General features: G+C 42.0%; 1 protein-coding gene across 1 annotated transcript; it reads left to right on the forward strand.

Moving 5' to 3' along the window:
• Nucleotides 1-250: 250 nt before the first annotated feature.
• On the forward strand, nucleotides 251-14,070 carry ETNPPL (ethanolamine-phosphate phospho-lyase). Its single transcript, XM_066548132.1, has 13 exons — nucleotides 251-382; nucleotides 1,842-1,960; nucleotides 2,129-2,288; nucleotides 3,173-3,247; nucleotides 4,678-4,771; nucleotides 5,886-6,002; nucleotides 7,727-7,809; nucleotides 8,305-8,530; nucleotides 9,401-9,555; nucleotides 10,263-10,352; nucleotides 10,566-10,696; nucleotides 11,574-11,641; nucleotides 12,493-14,070. The coding sequence occupies exons 1-13, from the start codon at nucleotides 327-329 to the stop codon at nucleotides 12,622-12,624; spliced, it is 1,506 nt and encodes a 501-aa protein (XP_066404229.1). The 5' UTR covers nucleotides 251-326; the 3' UTR covers nucleotides 12,625-14,070.
• Nucleotides 14,071-17,465: the final 3,395 nt, after the last annotated feature.

Below are 17,465 nucleotides of genomic sequence, written 5' to 3' on the forward strand. Positions count from 1 at the left end.
GCTCCAAGGCACAGGACTCACCCGCGGCTGGCCCGCCTCAGCTCAAGAGGAAACACGAGTCCCCCCGAAAGGAAAGCCCAGGGGGATGGGGATGGGGGAGCGGTCGGGACGGGACGTCCCGTCCTGCCCCGTCCCGTCCCGTCCCGGCGGGGCAGGCGGGAGCGAGGGAGGGAGGCGGGAGGAGGGGTTTGGCCGGGGCCGGCTCCGGGATAAGAGGCGGGGAACCCTTCGGCGGCTCGGACGGACGGGGCTCTCCGGTGCCGTGCCGTGCCGTGCCGTGCCGTGCCGTGCCGTGCCGTGCCGTGCCGTGCCTGTCTGCCGGCGGGATGGAGGAGCTCTACAGCAAGGCGGAGACCCTCGCCCTTCGGAGAAAGCACATCGGGTAGGGGCGGCGGCGGGGCCGGGAGTGGGGCAGAGGGGAGGAAGAGGAGGAGGAGGAAGGTCTGTCTCTAGTGACAGCGCCCGTCCGGACGCGCTCGGCGCTGCCCGGGGGCTGCCAGCGCTGGGCAGCCCCTCCGGACCCAGCGGGGAGGAGGACATGGGCACACACAGGAGCTGTCATCCCTCCGGATTGCCAGGGCTCGGGGCCACCCGGAATTCCCTAGGCGGGCGGAGGGATGCCGTTATTAGAGCACTGTCCATCAAACGCATCATTCACTTTTCCAACAGATCAAAGCAAGCGGCCAGAATGTGGTACCCAGGTGTACGTCTGAAATGAGGCTGCGCAGGGTTGGGGTGTTTTTGTGCATGCACCTGCAAAACAGCCGTGTCCGCTGAATGAACCTGTTGCTGTTCCTTAAGCTGAGTTTAACTGAGGGACGTGCAGGAGGGAGGGCTGCCAGAGGTTGTGACCGATACTGATCAAGAAAAAGAATGTATCAGTAGCACAGGAAATTGTGTGGCTTTGCAGCACGGCTAGAAGCTGTGAGAAAGAAAGCAAACTACTTCACTATGCAGGAGTCACATTTACAAGTTCATAACCTCAGTATACCCAACAATAACTCTCAGACTTACCTGGAAACAACTGTGTTTATCCAAGTTCATATAAACACTGCTAAATGTTCAGAAGACTTTCCTTCTGCTCAGTAATATCATTCAACATAATTACATAGCTGGCACATTCTCCAAGAACAGGGGGGCGCAGGGGGGATGCAGGGGGGGCGGGTGGGAAGAAAAATAAAAGAGTGTTTAAAGAGTACTTTGGTTAATTTTATAAGGAGCTTGAATTTTGCTGGAAGTCAGTATGATTGAGATGCTTATAAAATGCTGCTTTTGAAGATTTTTATCCAAAGCAGACAGGGTGAGAGTGTGAGGGTTTTAGGACCTGCTCAGCACCTCTGAAAATAAAGCCTGCAAGGCATTAGTGTTTTGTTCTTGACTGTGACCTCTATACGCTACAGCCATCCATTGCGTAAGGATTTTTTGGCTATAGTATAGAACAGTTCTTAACAGCTTCCTTTAGTCCCAGAGAGTGATTTGGCCATGGATGTCTGTGAGGCATGTAAACAAGCAGAGCTGCAGCCCAGGAACATGGCAGGACATATAAGGACCTGGAACGACGTGCAGACACTGTTCTCCTGTGAAATCAATTGCAGGCAGAGTCAAGCACACCCTTATTAAAGACCAGCTTCTGTTCCCACTGTGCCTGGGGAAGTGCATGGGTTTTCACTGTGAGAAGGAGCCCCTGCTTGACCACCAGCTGAGTGACTCACAAACTTTTAGCTTTTTGTGCAGAAGGATGCAATTGTCTCCAGAGCTGCAAAAGAATCAACCTCCTCAACACTCAAAGGAGGGAGAAAAAGTGAGAAAATTAAAATGGTATTATGTTTATTATGTTTTAGGCCTTCCTGCAAAGTTTTCTATGCCAAGGACCCTCTGAAGATAGTCCGTGCTCAGGGCCAATATATGTTTGATGAGAAAGGAGAAAAATACTTAGACTGCATCAACAATGTTGCACATGGTAAGCAGTTTGACTTGTGACACTGCTTCTATTCCTCAATTTCCAGTAGGGATCAGGACACATTTCTGCCAAGTGGTGATGTTCACAGTGCTTCTCTGAACATCCTTGTGTGGTTCAGTAATTGACTGAACTGGCTTGATAGTAATAACTAATAATTTTCTTCTTTAGTGGGCCACAGCCATCCATATGTGATAAAGGCTGCAACAAAACAGATGGAGCTGCTCAATACAAACTCTCGCTTCCTGCATGACAACCTTGTTCAGTATGCACAGCGACTCACAGCCACCCTGCCTGAGAAACTCTCTGTTTGCTATTTTGTTAACTCTGGGTAGGTCTGAGTTGTGCTTTTTTATATGACTGTTCTTTATGACTATTTTGCTCCTGTTTGAGACAGACACTCAGGACAGCTTGGTCTAAATCTTATGAAGTAGGACTTGGTAACATGCAACAAAAATATATCCAGCACTGATCAAAACTTATTTCCTATTTGCAGCCATCATATTTAGAGTGATGGCTCCAAGCAAGAGAGCCAAAACATGAAACTGGCCTGCTGAATTCTACGCAAAAAAAAAAAAAAAAAAAAAAAAAAAAAAAAAAAAAAAAGTGGGGGGAAAAAGCAAGAAGAGGAAATTAATTCTGCAAATTGGTGAATGTTATGTATAGACTGATGAATACCTTCTGTAAATTGACATATAACCTTGGAAACAAGTTAGTCCTCCTTAGGCAGATAGGTAGTCTGTGATCACTTGTATGTCCAAAACAGACAGCCTGTGAGCAAAGGAGCTGTGACAGATCAGGCTGGAAGCTTGAGTCTTCTTCCAGGGTGCAGATTTGTGATGGTGCAAGCACTGGGGAGAAAGGAGTTGTGGACTGTGGGAGATGGGGCACTGCTTTTTGAGGGTTAGTGACTGCACTGTGTTCTCAGCTGCAAATTGGCCTCCTTTGTACCAAGGGGAGGTAAATATCTACAGGCAAACTGGGGGAGGGAAAGAAAGCATCTCTTTGTTTGCTGTTTATACAATGGGCTGTTTTATCTTTGCCCCCTTACATAGCACTTATAGTCTCAACCTTAGCAATGTAATCTGTACAGTAACAGAGTCTGCTGTGTTGACTTCTTATATCCATGAGTCCCATGCCTTGCCTTCTGTTGGAATACCCTTTTTATTGGAAGTGCTCCTTCACTGCTTTGCTGCTGTATCTGTTTCCATGCAGGTCTGAAGCAAATGATCTTGCTCTGCGACTGGCTCGGCAGTACCGTGGGCACCAAGATGTGATCACCCTGGAAAAGTAAGTACGCAGAGCAGCTTATGTGAGCACAGCCAGCAGCTCCTGCCTTTACTTCAAAAGCAGCTTTGCAGCAACCCCCTGCTGTTTGTACTCCACTGTCTGCTGAAAGAAAAGCTTTGTTGCTTTTGTATTAAAACAGATCAGGAAATCCCTTTTTCACATTTGGATAAACACAAGTTTTGAAGATCTCTGAAAAATAGGTTTGTTGGTCACCCCAGAAGGTCAGGCACCTGTTAGAGGGCATTTCCCACAGACTCCCAGTGCAATTCATGCCAGAGACTTAAATGTTGGTTTCAAAAGCAGTGGTCTGGCTACTGGGCTGCTCTGGAAAAATGCTTTCTCTTCATCACGCATTGCTGGACACGTTTCATTTTGCACAAATAAATATTCAGTGGTCAAGAAGAAAGATCCTGTAGTTCTGCTGCAGTGCTGCAATGATGCTCGGCTCTCCTTCAGTGAACACAAGTATGCACACAAAACCAAGGGACTGCAAAATCAGGAGGTGCTGAAAGGGCTGCCAGCCACTGGGTAGGTGGCTGACATTTCAGGGTTTTCCTATCCTAGATGCAGCTGTAGGTTTGGTGATGTTGCTGTAGTGCTGGATTTTCTTCTCAGGTTGTGATTAGAAAGTCCAGCCAGAGCAAATGCAAGGGCACATGTCTATCTGAGCAGCACAAACCTTGTTTGACTCAACTAGATTCAGATCCCTGTTAGCAATATACTAATCTATGTGTGTTCTACTAAGAAATAATGACATGTCTTTGGTTTGAGGTTTGATTCACTTCAAATTTATGGCTGGACAAAAGTGTTTACTATTCCCTGAATGCTACATGCTGTAGGCTCAAAAGGCTCCAGTCCCTCATTTCTAAATCAGTTGGCTTCAATAGTAACCAGCTTTAGCATACTCTGCAGTATAAAACACTTATATTCCAACAAAATCCTTTTCTGACAGTGGCTTCTGCCAAACCCTCTCACCTGCAATGCCTTCAGGGCAGATAGTGATGGGCAGCTGCTGCATAAGGTCCCCACTTCTCCATGCAATGCACACTCCTGAGAGTTTTCACAATGGTGATGGGGTCTAGCTTGCAAAGTTTGGGCTGGCCAGAGTGGGGCCCATGGGCTGGAAATGAAGCAGCTGGACCCACCTTTCAGCTCTAGGTAAATCAGTGCAGTCCAGACATCATCTTGGTCTGTCCCCATGTTGGCACTTGATTTTATTCTGTTTCCAGTCTTGCTAGTGAATTAAAGTCAACAGCAATTTCATATTGTCTTTGAGGGAAAGACAGAAAATTATATCAAGATCCCTTCACAAACAATGCTGCTGTGATGCAGATATGGTTGCTATTCTGGATGATGTATAGGCACAGTTGTAAATTTGGTTTTTCTATACATTTGGTGAAAAGTGACTTGGATATTTAACACTCACACAGTGCTTACCATGGCCATGTTACGTCTCTGATTGACATCAGCCCCTATAAATTTAATCAGCTGGGAAAGGACAGCAAGAAGGAGTATGTGCATGTGGTAAGTATGGTTTTTGGGTTTTTTGGGGGGTTTTTGTGGTTTTGTTTTGTTGTTGGAATTTTGTTTGTTTGCTTGTTTGTTTTGTTTTGGTTTCGGTTTGTTTTGGTTTTTTTTTTTGTAATTTTGCCTGTTCTGCAGCATATTGTATTACCCACTTCTGGTGTAAATATATTTTCATTCTGTGTTGCTGATGCTAGTGTACATATGCTCAGCTGATTTCAGTGGAATAAGTACAACAAAATTTTTTGCCTTTGGATTTCTAAGAAGGTGTTCAGCTGTGGGGCTGAACACTTCCTTCATTGTGCTACAGGTTTTCTTAGTCACTGCATTGTATAGTTACACAGTTTGATGAAATTAGCCAATATCCATTGCACTGGTTTGGTTAAAGATGTGCAGGACTTTGAGTCTAGTTCCAAAACTGGAAATGCAGATGGTACAAGTTTGCACAGTTTGGGGTATAGGACTCCTGAGTGTCTAAGGGAGTGTTATTTTCCACATAAACTTGTGCATCTTAAAAAGACAAAAATTTTTCTCAGTCTAGAGAATGTACACCAAGTAGGCCTTTCCTGTCTAGACCTCCTTGCCTTAACCACACTGCCAAAGTAGCATCCACCTTCCTGCACCACTTTTAGTTACTGAGTCTTAGTTACTGAGACAGTAACTAACACCATTTGTAGAGGCTCCTAACACCATTTGTAGAAGCTGGAATGTATCACAGATTTGTACTATGACTAAAATGCCAGGAGGGAAGTGACAGACTGGAGAACCCTACTGTCCAGTTGCAGAAAGGGATCTTCTGCGAGAATCTGAAATAAGGTAGTGGATGGGTACTCATTATTGTGTCTTGAGGGAGAGGAAGGACAGTCTTGAAAGGTGGATGAGGTAGATGATGGTTCTTACAATAGCTGTGTTCAGTAATATTGGATTGGGCATGACAGGCCCAGATTGAGTTTAAGCTCCAGTAAGCAGTTTTGCAATTCAAAAGAAACATTCAGGCTGTACTAACTCTTATTAGCTATTTGTGTGAAAAGCCAATAAAGTGGAACAATAGAAAAGAAAGTAAAAGTTTCATAGAAGCCTTCATAAAAACAAATAAATAAATTGGTCTTTTCAGGCTCCTTCTCCAGATATCTACAGAGGTAAATACAGGGAAGACCACCCAGATCCAGCAAGTGCTTATGCTGAAGAGGTGAAAAAGATTATTGAAGAAACACAGAAGAATGGACGCAAGGTGTGTGTTTTGTGCTCTGGAAATGCTGAGGCTTCACCTATTTATTTTGGCATGGGGGTGTATAACAGGCAACTAAGGACTTGTTTCTTTCCCAATTTCATGTACTTCCCTCTCCCATCATTTTTTCTATCATGGATTCTGCTTAAAATGCTTAAAAATTGCATTTTTCTATCATGGTTCTCTGCCATTTTTCTATCTGATGCTTTATGATAATTTTTCTTGGCATCAATCAAAGGACCAATAATACAGTTGTATATAAGCAGATGCAATCAAAGCTGTTAAATTTTTTATTTTATGCATTGAATTGGTAGATTGTTAATATCGTAGGGAAAGGTTTGAGGCTAGCTGAGAAACTACATCACAAATTCTAGCAAAGACATAAAAAATCTAAGACATGGAGAAAATCTATTGGAAAAAATCCCAATACTACATTTCTGAGCCTGTTTGGTTAAGATGACTTTGAAGTCATATAAAAAGGTGAAATTTTCACTCATACACACTATGACCTTGATAAAAACGGACAGGTGTACCTAAAATGTGTGTTAATCTTTTATATGATGGCATTAGTGTGTTGAGACTTGTAGGGCTTGATCCAAAGCCCACTGAAGTCCCAGAAGACTTCAGCGGAGACTGGAGCATGTTCCCTTCTAGTCCAGCAGGATTACATCACCCCTCTTTTAGTTTCTTCATCAACTTTTTTTTTTTTTTTTATTCTCTACTAACGGATAGTTTTGTTTTTTCTTCCCTTGTTTCCTTTCTCTTGCACATTTCTTAGGTTTTGGTGGCATAGACCTGTGGCAGGACAAGTTGTGCTAAAGGCAAAGCCTCACGTGCAGTGGGAAGCCGCGTACTCTTTGGCCGTGTGCTCACGCGTAGCGTGCGGTTCTTTACACGTTACTGCTCGGCCTTGTTTCCAGGAAGACTGCACCAGCACAGAGACCTCTTGATGCTCAGGGAGGGGTTCACAAGTGGTGTGGGGATGCAACCCCTTAAATAGCAGACTTATGCTGAGACCTTGGGGTAATATTGTATCTCTGCTGCATAGACCTCTGCTGTTGACGAGAAACGAATTTTGATGTTCCAGTGTTTCTGATCTGCTGTTCTTACCCTTCCTGACTTGAAATAACTTTCTTTTTCATTCCTAGCAACTGGAATTATTTCATCTGTAGAATTTTTCTCTTCTTTTGTCAAGTGCCTCGTGCTGACATGTTATTTGTGTAGTTATGTGCATTAGGCAGGGGTGCCCAAAGGCTAGCCACAGGTCATCTTACAGGTCAGCGGCCACCCACCTCTACCTGGTGTTCAGGATTAAACAAAAACCCACATATACCTGCAAGCTTTATTAATCTCTTAGGGAAGATGGTACACACTGTTGTGTGTGTCCTGTAAAGTGGCATTTTAAAATAAATTTATGTAGCTCCCAGGAGCTAATCCAGCATCCACTGACACCAGGAAATGTCATCCAGTTGAACACAAGGGCTTATTGGAGATCCTTGCATTCCCATCAGGCTGCAAAGGTGGCCCTGGCTACTGCAAATTTGGGCACTCTGATTACAAAATTAATAAATCCTTTAGCCATAGCTGTTTTCAAGAGCTCTCAGTTGTCCAGCCTATTGCGTGATTAAATTAAGGCCCACATTTAAACATTTATTTCTAGACTGTTAGATGTCTCTGCCGAGGCCAAGTAGATGAACACAGCTCTCACACGAGTTTGTCTCTTGTAGATTGCTGCCTTCATAGCTGAATCCATGCAGAGCTGTGGAGGCCAAGTAATTCCACCTGTGGGCTATTTCCAGAAAGTGGCAGAGTACGTACAGCACTTCAGATGGGCGTAATGGGGAAATTAAACGAAGAAATAGCTTTTTTTACTACAGACTTATCTAATCAATTCAGCTATTAACCTCTCCTGTTCTTGCCTATCTGTGGCTCATTCCTGCTTACTGAAGAATATGATTTCAGTTCAATTTTTTATGGAATATCAGCTAATTTTTAGCTAGATAATTGCTATTCTTTTCCTATCTTTAATTCTCAGCCATAAGTTTGATGGAAGATGAAGTTAAACCAGTTATAATCCTACAGTACCATTACAGTACTCCTATTTGACATTAAAATGTAATTTTTTTTTCTTATCAAGTAGCATACTAAAAATTTCATAGCTATAAAATAGCTGTAACTGTATTCTTTCTTTTTTTCCTAACTTGGTCTCACGCTGCAGAATTTCTATGATGCAGACTGCCTTGTCCTTGATTGCCTACCAATGTTCTGCAGCACTAGACTCTCAAGGTATTGTGTTTGTTTTCAGGTATGTGCGTGCAGCAGGTGGAGTGTTCATAGCTGATGAGGTCCAGGTTGGCTTTGGCAGAGTTGGGAAGCATTTTTGGGCATTCCAGCTGCAAGGTGAAGACTTTGTGCCCGACATTGTCACCATGGGAAAGCCCATTGGCAATGGACACCCCATGTCTTGTGTGGTCACAACAAGGGAGATTGCTGAAGGTTTTGGTGCTTCTGGACTGGAGTATTTCAATACAGTAAGTTCATAGGTGAAGCTTTGCCCTTTTTATTTTTCTTTTGGTCTGCATTTACCAGTCAGAAGTTCTCCAGGTGACCCAGATAACATCTACAGCCATCACTGCATCACATTACTAAGAGCTTGAGCCAACCACAGTCTAGTATCTAAAATCAAGTGGAGAAGCTTTGAAATATGCTCTGTATCAAGTGTTACATCATCATATGGACCAGCACAAGCTCTCTGGCAGGCCATGCATCTCAGCTCACATCCACACAGATAAATTCTTCCTTATGTCTCTTTCCCTCTTCCCACTCTGAAATGGTGATTATGTAAAATTCCATTTTCTAGGATAGGTTCCATGCTGGTGGAGCTCATGACCTGGCAGACCTTGCTCTGCAACTGACACCTAACAAAACAGTGGCCCTTTACCAGAAAATAATTCATCTGTGTGCATGCCACAGAGGTTCAGTCTTCTTGTTTACTGAGCCTGATTTCTGCTCCTGTGACTCAGCCTTCTTCCCAGCTACCATGAATTCCCCTGTTTTAAATGGAGTTTATACTCTCTGGATCAAAAGATATCAAATCTACCACCCACTGCTCTTCCCAGGAGCATTTTGCCTGCATATGCAATCAGCTGAATTCTTCACTCCTGAGTATTTCAAATTACTGCTACCTGGAGCAGAGGAAGAGGGGGCCCTTCCCTTGCCCAAATGTAGGGGATGGTGTTCCACAGCCTGAATGCCACAAATTCCCCACCTTTCTGAGCTTTCCTCATGAACATGCCAAGCAGGAGAGGGCAAGAGAAAACAACATGGATAGCCACAGGTGAATGTTTTATTTTGGTAGGTTTTGATTTTGATGACATGTTTTGTTTTGTCTTTGCTTTCAGTTTGGAGGCAATCCAGTGTCTTGTGCCATTGGCTTGGCTGTACTGGATGTAATAGATAAAGAAGATCTCCAAGGGAATGCCACACGTGTAGGAAATTATCTCCTGGAGTTGCTGGCTGAGCAAAAGGAGAAGCATCCCTTAGTGGGAGATATCAGGTGGGTGCATTACAGCAGTGTCAGAGAAGAAAAAGCAGCAAACTTGGTGTGAGTGGAACACAGAAACATGCCATGATTTTGCTACACCTCTCTTTTAAAATGGACTGCCCACAAATGGTATTGAAGGGCAATACATATATATTTTTTTAAGTTGTCCATCTGTCTGCTTAATTACTTACAAGCATAGCCACTAAAAAGTTCTGGGAGAGCAGGAGAAAGAGCCATCCACATGCAATAGCCAAGATGTCAGCACTCCATTGTAATCATGCAGACATTGTTAAAATCTCTGGGATTTCCTTGAGAGATGTTACTATGGATTTTCCTCATGTTACTACCATTGATAATTGTCTTCAGGTTTTTGGGGGGGAAGAGGTTGGGTTGCAGGGGTTTTGTACTTTTTTTTTTTTTATCTCCCTGGCTTGTGATTTTCAGGATAAGCAAGAAAGAAAATTATTCTGTCATTCTTATCTGGCCACATAGCATTAATGAGCCAGGTAAATTTATTTGTCCATAAATACCTGTTATCCCATTTTATTGTGTGAAGTTGCCAAAAGGTGACCAAAGACAAAGTCTCCCCTCCCATTCTCCTTCCCCCATTTGCGCCCCAGGGAAGGGAATTACAGTTGTTAGAAACAGTTATTGCATTTGCAGCAGAAGGTTTGGGCTACTGACACTGGATTTCACTTGTCTGTACTTTTCTACTCCAGGGGTGTTGGATTGTTTGTTGGAGTGGATCTGGTGAAAGATAAGCAGAAGAGAACACCAGCCACGGCTGAAGCCCTTCATCTTATTTACAAGTAAGTAGTTCTTAAAGAACATAACTCTGTGCAGTGATCAAACCCTCCTAACATTTTCCAGCAGTTAGTCATTAATTTTATTTTCAGTTTGTGTAGTTTTTTTGTGACATAATACTAAAAAAAGAAAACTTTCAAAATCTGTCTTAGCTTGAAGGAAGTGACAGGACACAGTTTTATACCTGTATCGAACACAGGTGTTTCCTCTTTCCACAGACTCAAAGAGCATCAAATCCTTCTTAGTGCAGATGGACCCTACAGGAATATTTTAAAATTTAAACCACCAATGTGTTTCACAATGGAAGATGCAAAACATGCAGTGGAGACTCTTGATGCACTTCTTACAGGTATGTGTGCTCTAGGGCTGAAAGAAATCTCTGCTTTGTTTATTTCCCAATGAAACACCATCACAGCCTAGGCCATTACATGCAAGGGAAAGTAATCAACTGCATTTTTTACCATTCATCAAACTGCTATTCTTAATGCCAATTATTATAAATATATACAATTCCCCCCCATATGTATTTCATCTAAACTTTTAGACAAAATCCTGCTCTTGAGCCTTTCTCTTACAGACTCAATGTTATTACTCATTTCTGGTCACATGTGCTGTTTGTTAAGGAGTGAATATATTAATTCAGCACAGGCCTGAAAGACATTGCAGATACACTGGTGTAACTTTCCATAATGTGCTCTACCTTTTCTTTTTTTCTTTTTGTTTATTTTTTAACTAGAGTACTGTAATGTGATTGTCTCACTCAAATTGAGCCTGAAGGTTTTCAGGCTCTATTTTTTTTTACCTGAGGACCAACCCAGGGGAAAATAATATCAGTTATACTGTTAGCATGAGGGCTCTTGGAGCCTGTTATACATTAAATGCTCCCATCTTCTGAGAATATAACACCTAAAGTTAGACTTCCATTAACCTGCTGGACAAAGGCAGAATTCCACTCTGAAAGGTTTCTCTGATACCCCGTGCTACAGTCAAGCTGCTAATTTTATTATTTTCTCTAAATAGCCCCCAGCTAGACAGTCCTGACAGATTAATCACATTGCCTCAAAAATGTTTTAGGAAGTACTCATCACTCTTCAATTGTTCTTTTGTGTGATAAAAACCCAGAGGAATAGCTGATTTTTTTTACTTCACGCAGCTACTAAATTGATGGTGTGCTTACTTCCCCCCACTTCTTTTTAATTTAATTATTTTATTACTTTATTTTTCAGAACTGGAAGAGGCCACTGGAATGAAGACAGAAAATAATGCATCTACAAATGTGCAGTGTAAAAGAAAAGTATGTTTTAACTTTTTTAACTCTTTTTTTCAGATAGGTGTTTGGCAAAGCAAGTATAAATTACTTTGGTAGAGCATTCATTTTTGTTAGTGTGAGTGGCTCTGTGCCTTGAAACTGAGCCCGGAGAGTAACTCACTGCTAGAACCTGAGAGATTTACCCTGTCTCACCGGGGTAAATCTAAAAAGAGCTGAGTAATCCAGACCAACAACGTGTTATAGACAAGCCACCTGCCTTATCTGCTTGTGTGCAAACAACACCAACCAGACTTTGGGCTACACAAAGTCATGAGCACAGCAGTCAGCAACTCTTGGTTCTTGGTATTACATGCTACTGAAAGATATTTGGCTTTCTAAGCAAGCCTGCAGCCTGGAAGGTGTCCAGGTTTTCAGAGAGTTCCAAGGATTTTGTTTCCACCATAGCTCTTTGGGTATGAATGGCTGACACACACCCAAATTAGGACTTCTTAGGTTGTAGCCCCAGCTCTGGATGAATCTCATATGATTTCTCACAGCCTTAAAAACATGTCACCCTCTCTACAGGAAAGTCTGCTGAACTGTCCTTTGGAGAGTTTTCCACTGGTGCTATGGGGATGGGAATGCAATAGCTCAGCTGCCATGGGGTGTGAAAGTTAAGCAGAGACCCAATGAGTAATTTGCCATATATCTAGATTTTACTAGGTTTGGAGTGCAAGCCTACTCTTACAGACATTTTTATACAATCAGTTCAATTTCTTTCAGAACTAAGAAGTTGTGGCAGTAACAGAGAGTCAGGCAGAGCTACCTAATGGGAACCAGGTCCAGTGGGTGGAAGACACACACGTGCCTCCACTGACATCCCCTTTCTGTTTCAGACAACTGAAGAGAGCTCTCAGCCAGAGGGTGCCAGTGAAAGCATTGGCCACATGAATGGAGCTGCCTGCCGACAAGAAAATGGGATTTATTCAAAAAAACGCTCAGTGCCAAGTAAAAGAATAAGAACATGAAGAGGGACAGTTTCTTCACTCAGTTTGAATTTGTGTCCATCTTGCTTTTGAGACGAAGAGTGCAATAGTCTGAGTCCTAGGATCTGTTTGAAGCCTAGTCATGCCTTTCATAAACTGGCTGGATTCCTATTAGCTTCAGTAGGTTTAAAATACCTTTTCAGATACATGAGAACTGAAATCTAGATGTGACAGAATGGACAAGTGATACAAAAATACCTTGGTGCTGATGGCAGGTGTGACGTAGGTACACAAACTTGGTGAAAACTACAGATTTATCCATATTATGCAGAATCTGATTTGCTTAACTTCCATAAAGCAAATGCCAATCCTATTAAGTTTAAACATATATGCTTAATGTGCTATTTTTACAATATTTTAAATTTCAATATGTAATATTGAGATGTTAATTAGTTCCCATGTTTTAATGGCTGAATTCACTAAACAATGCTTGAGAAAGGAATCATTATTATCTTCTAGTGTAACTTAGGTCCTATGGACCATATTCCCAGCTGATGTAAATTGGAGTAGCTTTGCTAATGTCAGCAATGCTCTACTAAGAGTCTACAACTCTATGTGTAGAGACACAATGTCTATGCAGGGTACTCTCACTATAAATTCAAGGAAAATAAAGAATCTAATTTTCTATGAATAAAGCAACTTTTATAAATATTTATATAGAGTAAGATTTTAAATTTTTTTTCCCTAGAGGTTATAGATTGGATCCTATCAGTCTATAAAATATGCAAGTAAAGTATATATAATTTCAGACACACTGATTGATTGAATTTAACCTGAAGGTGTCTAAAAATGAGGTTCCCAGGGATAGCCCAGCTTGCATTCCCATGGATTTGAGTTGTTTTGAGTGTCATGGGAATTACTGCCTGATCCTGTCAAAGCAGTGCTGGTACTTTTTGTCAGTGGTGATGAAGAGTTGCACACCAGCTCCATGGGATTCTGACACATAAATTGTAACACTGGAGAGGTTACTGAAAGGAGAGGACCACTGCATAAACCATGCATACAACCAGTGCTGCAGATACTTCAGGCTGACTTTCCTCACTGTCAGTGTTAAATTTCAATGACAGTACACAAGCCCTGCTTGTCTTTCTTAGTACATGCACAACTCCATGCTATGGAGGACACTAAGGGCTTTCCAAGTAGTTTGTACTTCAGAAAAAAACATAAAATGTATTTATTTCCTCTTCAATCTTAATACCCTAAATTCTGCTGTTTCCTAATTGCTGCTAATTATCCTACTGATATATGACTGAAAATTTAGCACTTTATCTAATTTCATGTTTTCCACAATTTGCTACATTTATGTCTATGTTTCTGGTGTAACTCTTTCCAACATCCTCAAGCTGGCTTATTTTCTGTTTCATGATCCTTGAATAATTCTTCCATAAAAATAAATCTCTTGTTTGTAATTATGATGTCCCACACAAAGAGGGGGTTTTGTTTATTTGTTTTTTTTAATTTTATTCTGCAGTAACACCTATTTGGTGAGGGAAGTGACTTCAGTTTTAGCTGGAGGTTGTCCCCATGCCAAGGCAGAACTGACTAGGCTGTGTTTCCCTGAGGCACTCAGCTGTTGGCAGCTCACCCTTCAAGCCAAATGTTGCCTCAGCTGCCACAGTTCATTCCCTGCTAACTGCACCAGGAAGGACAGGTCTTTTCCAAAATAAAACTACACAAAGAACTAAGTTAACTTTATTTGGTATGTCTAAAGGCACAGTTTAAGTCACTCCCTGTATGGAGTGCCACTACTTATATTTCACCTCATCCCCTGTGTGCAGCAACAAGCAAGCAAATACTTGTTTATTAGAAGGCTTAAGCCCAAAGGCACAGAGCCCAGCACCAGTCTGTACTATGACACCTGCTGTTGTGGCAAGTCATTAATATTTAATTTTCAAAAGTATGTCAAAGAACAAGACTTTAAAAATCTGATTAGCCTAAAATCTAAGGTGGGGTGCTTTGAAGATTGCCACCTCATAAACACAAGAGGCCTGTGCTCTCTGCTTCTCCCTGTACCTGTGCCTTGGTTCTGCACATGCTCAAAATATTTGGAACAACCATTGCTTCAATCCACTTGTGATTTTCCACCCAGCTTCTGCTTCACAAGTCAGGAAGTTCTCTACCTGTTTGTTCTGCTCATTTTGTAAAGTGCAGGTTACCTAGAAAAACTAAGTGTTCTATTTCCTTTAAACAAGAGAGGTTATTACTCCTATGATGCACACTAAAAAGAGCCACAATCATTTAAATGGAGGAAACAATCCAACAGCTACCAAGATTTGAGCTGAACCTACTGAACTTACTGCTACTGCATCGATATCTCACAATATCCCACAGTATCCCAGAGTCCACCTGCACGATTGTGCACATTCCCTGCTGTGAAGGCCTTTCTAATTAGAGGAGCCTGACTAAAGGATGAGAGAATGGAAGAAGAAATAATTAAGGTTAAACACAGGGACCACAATTCCAGTCAGCTGAACTGATCAAATATATTCCCTCCACTAAACAGGCAAAGATTTTTCTCCCTATCTAATTCCATCTCCCTTTTTCATCCTTCTACCTCTCCTGTTCTGGCTGTCCTTGTTTTAGCCATTTATTTCAACCTCCACCCAGCCCTTCCAATCATCGGACAACTCTATAAGCCAGTTCCACTCACTAACCTTGTAGAATAAATATAAGACCACACCTTTTCCCCCCAAGTTTTCTGGAAGGCTAAGGAACAGGCTTGTGAAGGAGTAAGAGACGGCGGAGTGAGGGAAAGGCAGGAATCCATCCCAAGTGGGCATGACACTTGAGTTAGTCTCTTGTACCTTCACTCTAGCTCATCATCCTACTGGAATCCCAAACAAGATAATTTTATTGAATTCTCATAGTTTGCCACTTTTTCCATCACTTTTATATTGCACATTTATACATTTCAACAAACAGAGCAGTTAGAACAAGGGAACAAGGAAGGGCAGTGCTTGCTGCAAACACCGACGAAGATGTGATGCTGGGAGTCTGAACCCACTGCCAGTTCTGCTGCATGAAAGAAAGCAGGACTGAAACCCTGTGGAGGCAGGAAGCTGTGCCTTAGACAGCACTGCTCAGGAGAGAAGAATCAGCATCCAAAGTTGCCATGTCAGCACGACACTGCAGAACTGACGGGGAAACAGGGTATGATGCCACTTGTCCTCATCTGGGGAGAAAAGCCTCAGCCTTACCTCTGTAAATCATTGCAATGGGACTACACTGAATAGAAGAATTATTCAAGGGTATTAAATTTTGTCTGTTGCTTTTTAAATGAATGGGTTTTAGACATACAACAGCCTCTTCTCAGTTAATACATTTATAATCTTCACAACTGTTAAGCTTGGTGGCTGGGAAATAACAGACAGCCCGAACACAGCAAAGTCCAGAAAAGTCCTCCCACACACAACCAGAAGCAACCAGTTCTGATTATAGCTGATAAAATAAGGGAGGTAAATGAAGGGGACCAAGGGACAAGCCTGAAAAACTTATTTTACATGTGTCATTGCAATGCACAAGGCACTTATATTAAAAAATTTAAAAAAAAGTAAAACAGAGAGAAAACCTCTTTTTTAATATGGTAAAATTGTCTAACTGGGACAATACTTCAACAATTTCAGCACCAAAATGAAAAAAATCACACCTAAAAAAGTCATCAAAACCCATCATAAAAATATAACTAAGTGGATGCTCTTGCAAAATGAATTTGTACAGGTATTTCTTGGAGAGTAAGCCCCCAGTGCTGCAGCTACTCTAAGCTAAGAGCTGAAAAAAACAGAATGTGTCAAAGAAGAGGCAATTGGTAATATATTAGAGAAGACCAAATAAAGCACTGGGATGTATAGTTATGTACTGGGCACACACACTGAAGCCTGTTGTAGCTGTGTCTTTGACCAGCCACTATGGACATACTTGCAAGCAGGGCAAATTAGCTCATAGCAGTAGAAAGATTGGTTTAATTTTCCAGGTTTCTCAGTGATGACTTGAGCAGGTGTTCTAGTAGTGCCTCTTTTCAGCCTGGACCTGGCCTGTGCTGCTGCCAGCCAAGCTCTGCCAGAAGGATTATGCAAGGGAACACAAGGCCAAATGACTGTGATGGGATTTCCCTATCTCTGCTATCCACACACATTTGTATTTTCCTACCTGGAACATTTGATTTTGTTGGTGCCTGTGGTTCAGCAGAAAAGCTGAAATAGAAGAGGCAAGTTATACCTTTGCATTTCCCTCTGACTTGTATGCCTGGATTGTGTTGTGTCATCTCCGTAAGCTTCAGCCTCCAGAGATGAAAGTCCAGGAGAGACAACTCTGCAGAGGAGGGCTCTTCATGCCAATATTTCAAAAGGAAAAACATTTGGGCTGAAATGAAAGCCCAAGGTACAAAGCACCAAAGGTTTAGAGCCCTCACTGAGCTTTGCAGCTCAAGACCAATGTGCACTAAGCAAAACAGGTTTCAGTCTCTCCACCTCTGCTCACAGCCATTCATGTGTCTTAGGTAAACACTGCTCCAATATCACAATGACACACATTTACAACAATATGGAATTAAAAACTAAATTAAAGGAAGGGGAAGGGGAAGAATGTGAAAAAAAATGTTTTGGCACAGCATTGAAGATTGCTAAAATTCTTAAATAATTGACAAGGCAGAAAGTCCTGGGATCACAAGAAAACCTGGAAAGGATTCCTGGCTTCACCCTACTATTGATCCATTACATGGCTCATATAGTGACTTAACATCTTTATGTCTCTATTTACTTCCACATGTGAGAGCAGCTGTAATAACCTTTATTATGGTTTGCCATGGTTAATCACCTTATCAGGAA

Source organism: Molothrus aeneus, chromosome 4 (genome assembly GCF_037042795.1).
Source record: "Molothrus aeneus isolate 106 chromosome 4, BPBGC_Maene_1.0, whole genome shotgun sequence".
NCBI classification, from domain to species: domain Eukaryota; kingdom Metazoa; phylum Chordata; class Aves; order Passeriformes; family Icteridae; genus Molothrus; species Molothrus aeneus.

Coding starts and splice junctions, on each gene's coding strand:
- ETNPPL (XM_066548132.1), top strand. CDS start 327: ATGGAGGAGCTCTACAGCAAGGCGGAGACCCTCGCCCTTCGGAGAAAG. Junction 6,003..7,726: donor CACAGAAGAATGGACGCAAG/GTGTGTGTTTTG, acceptor TGTCTCTTGTAG/ATTGCTGCCTTCATAGCTGA. Junction 10,353..10,565: donor GCCCTTCATCTTATTTACAA/GTAAGTAGTTCT, acceptor CTCTTTCCACAG/ACTCAAAGAGCATCAAATCC.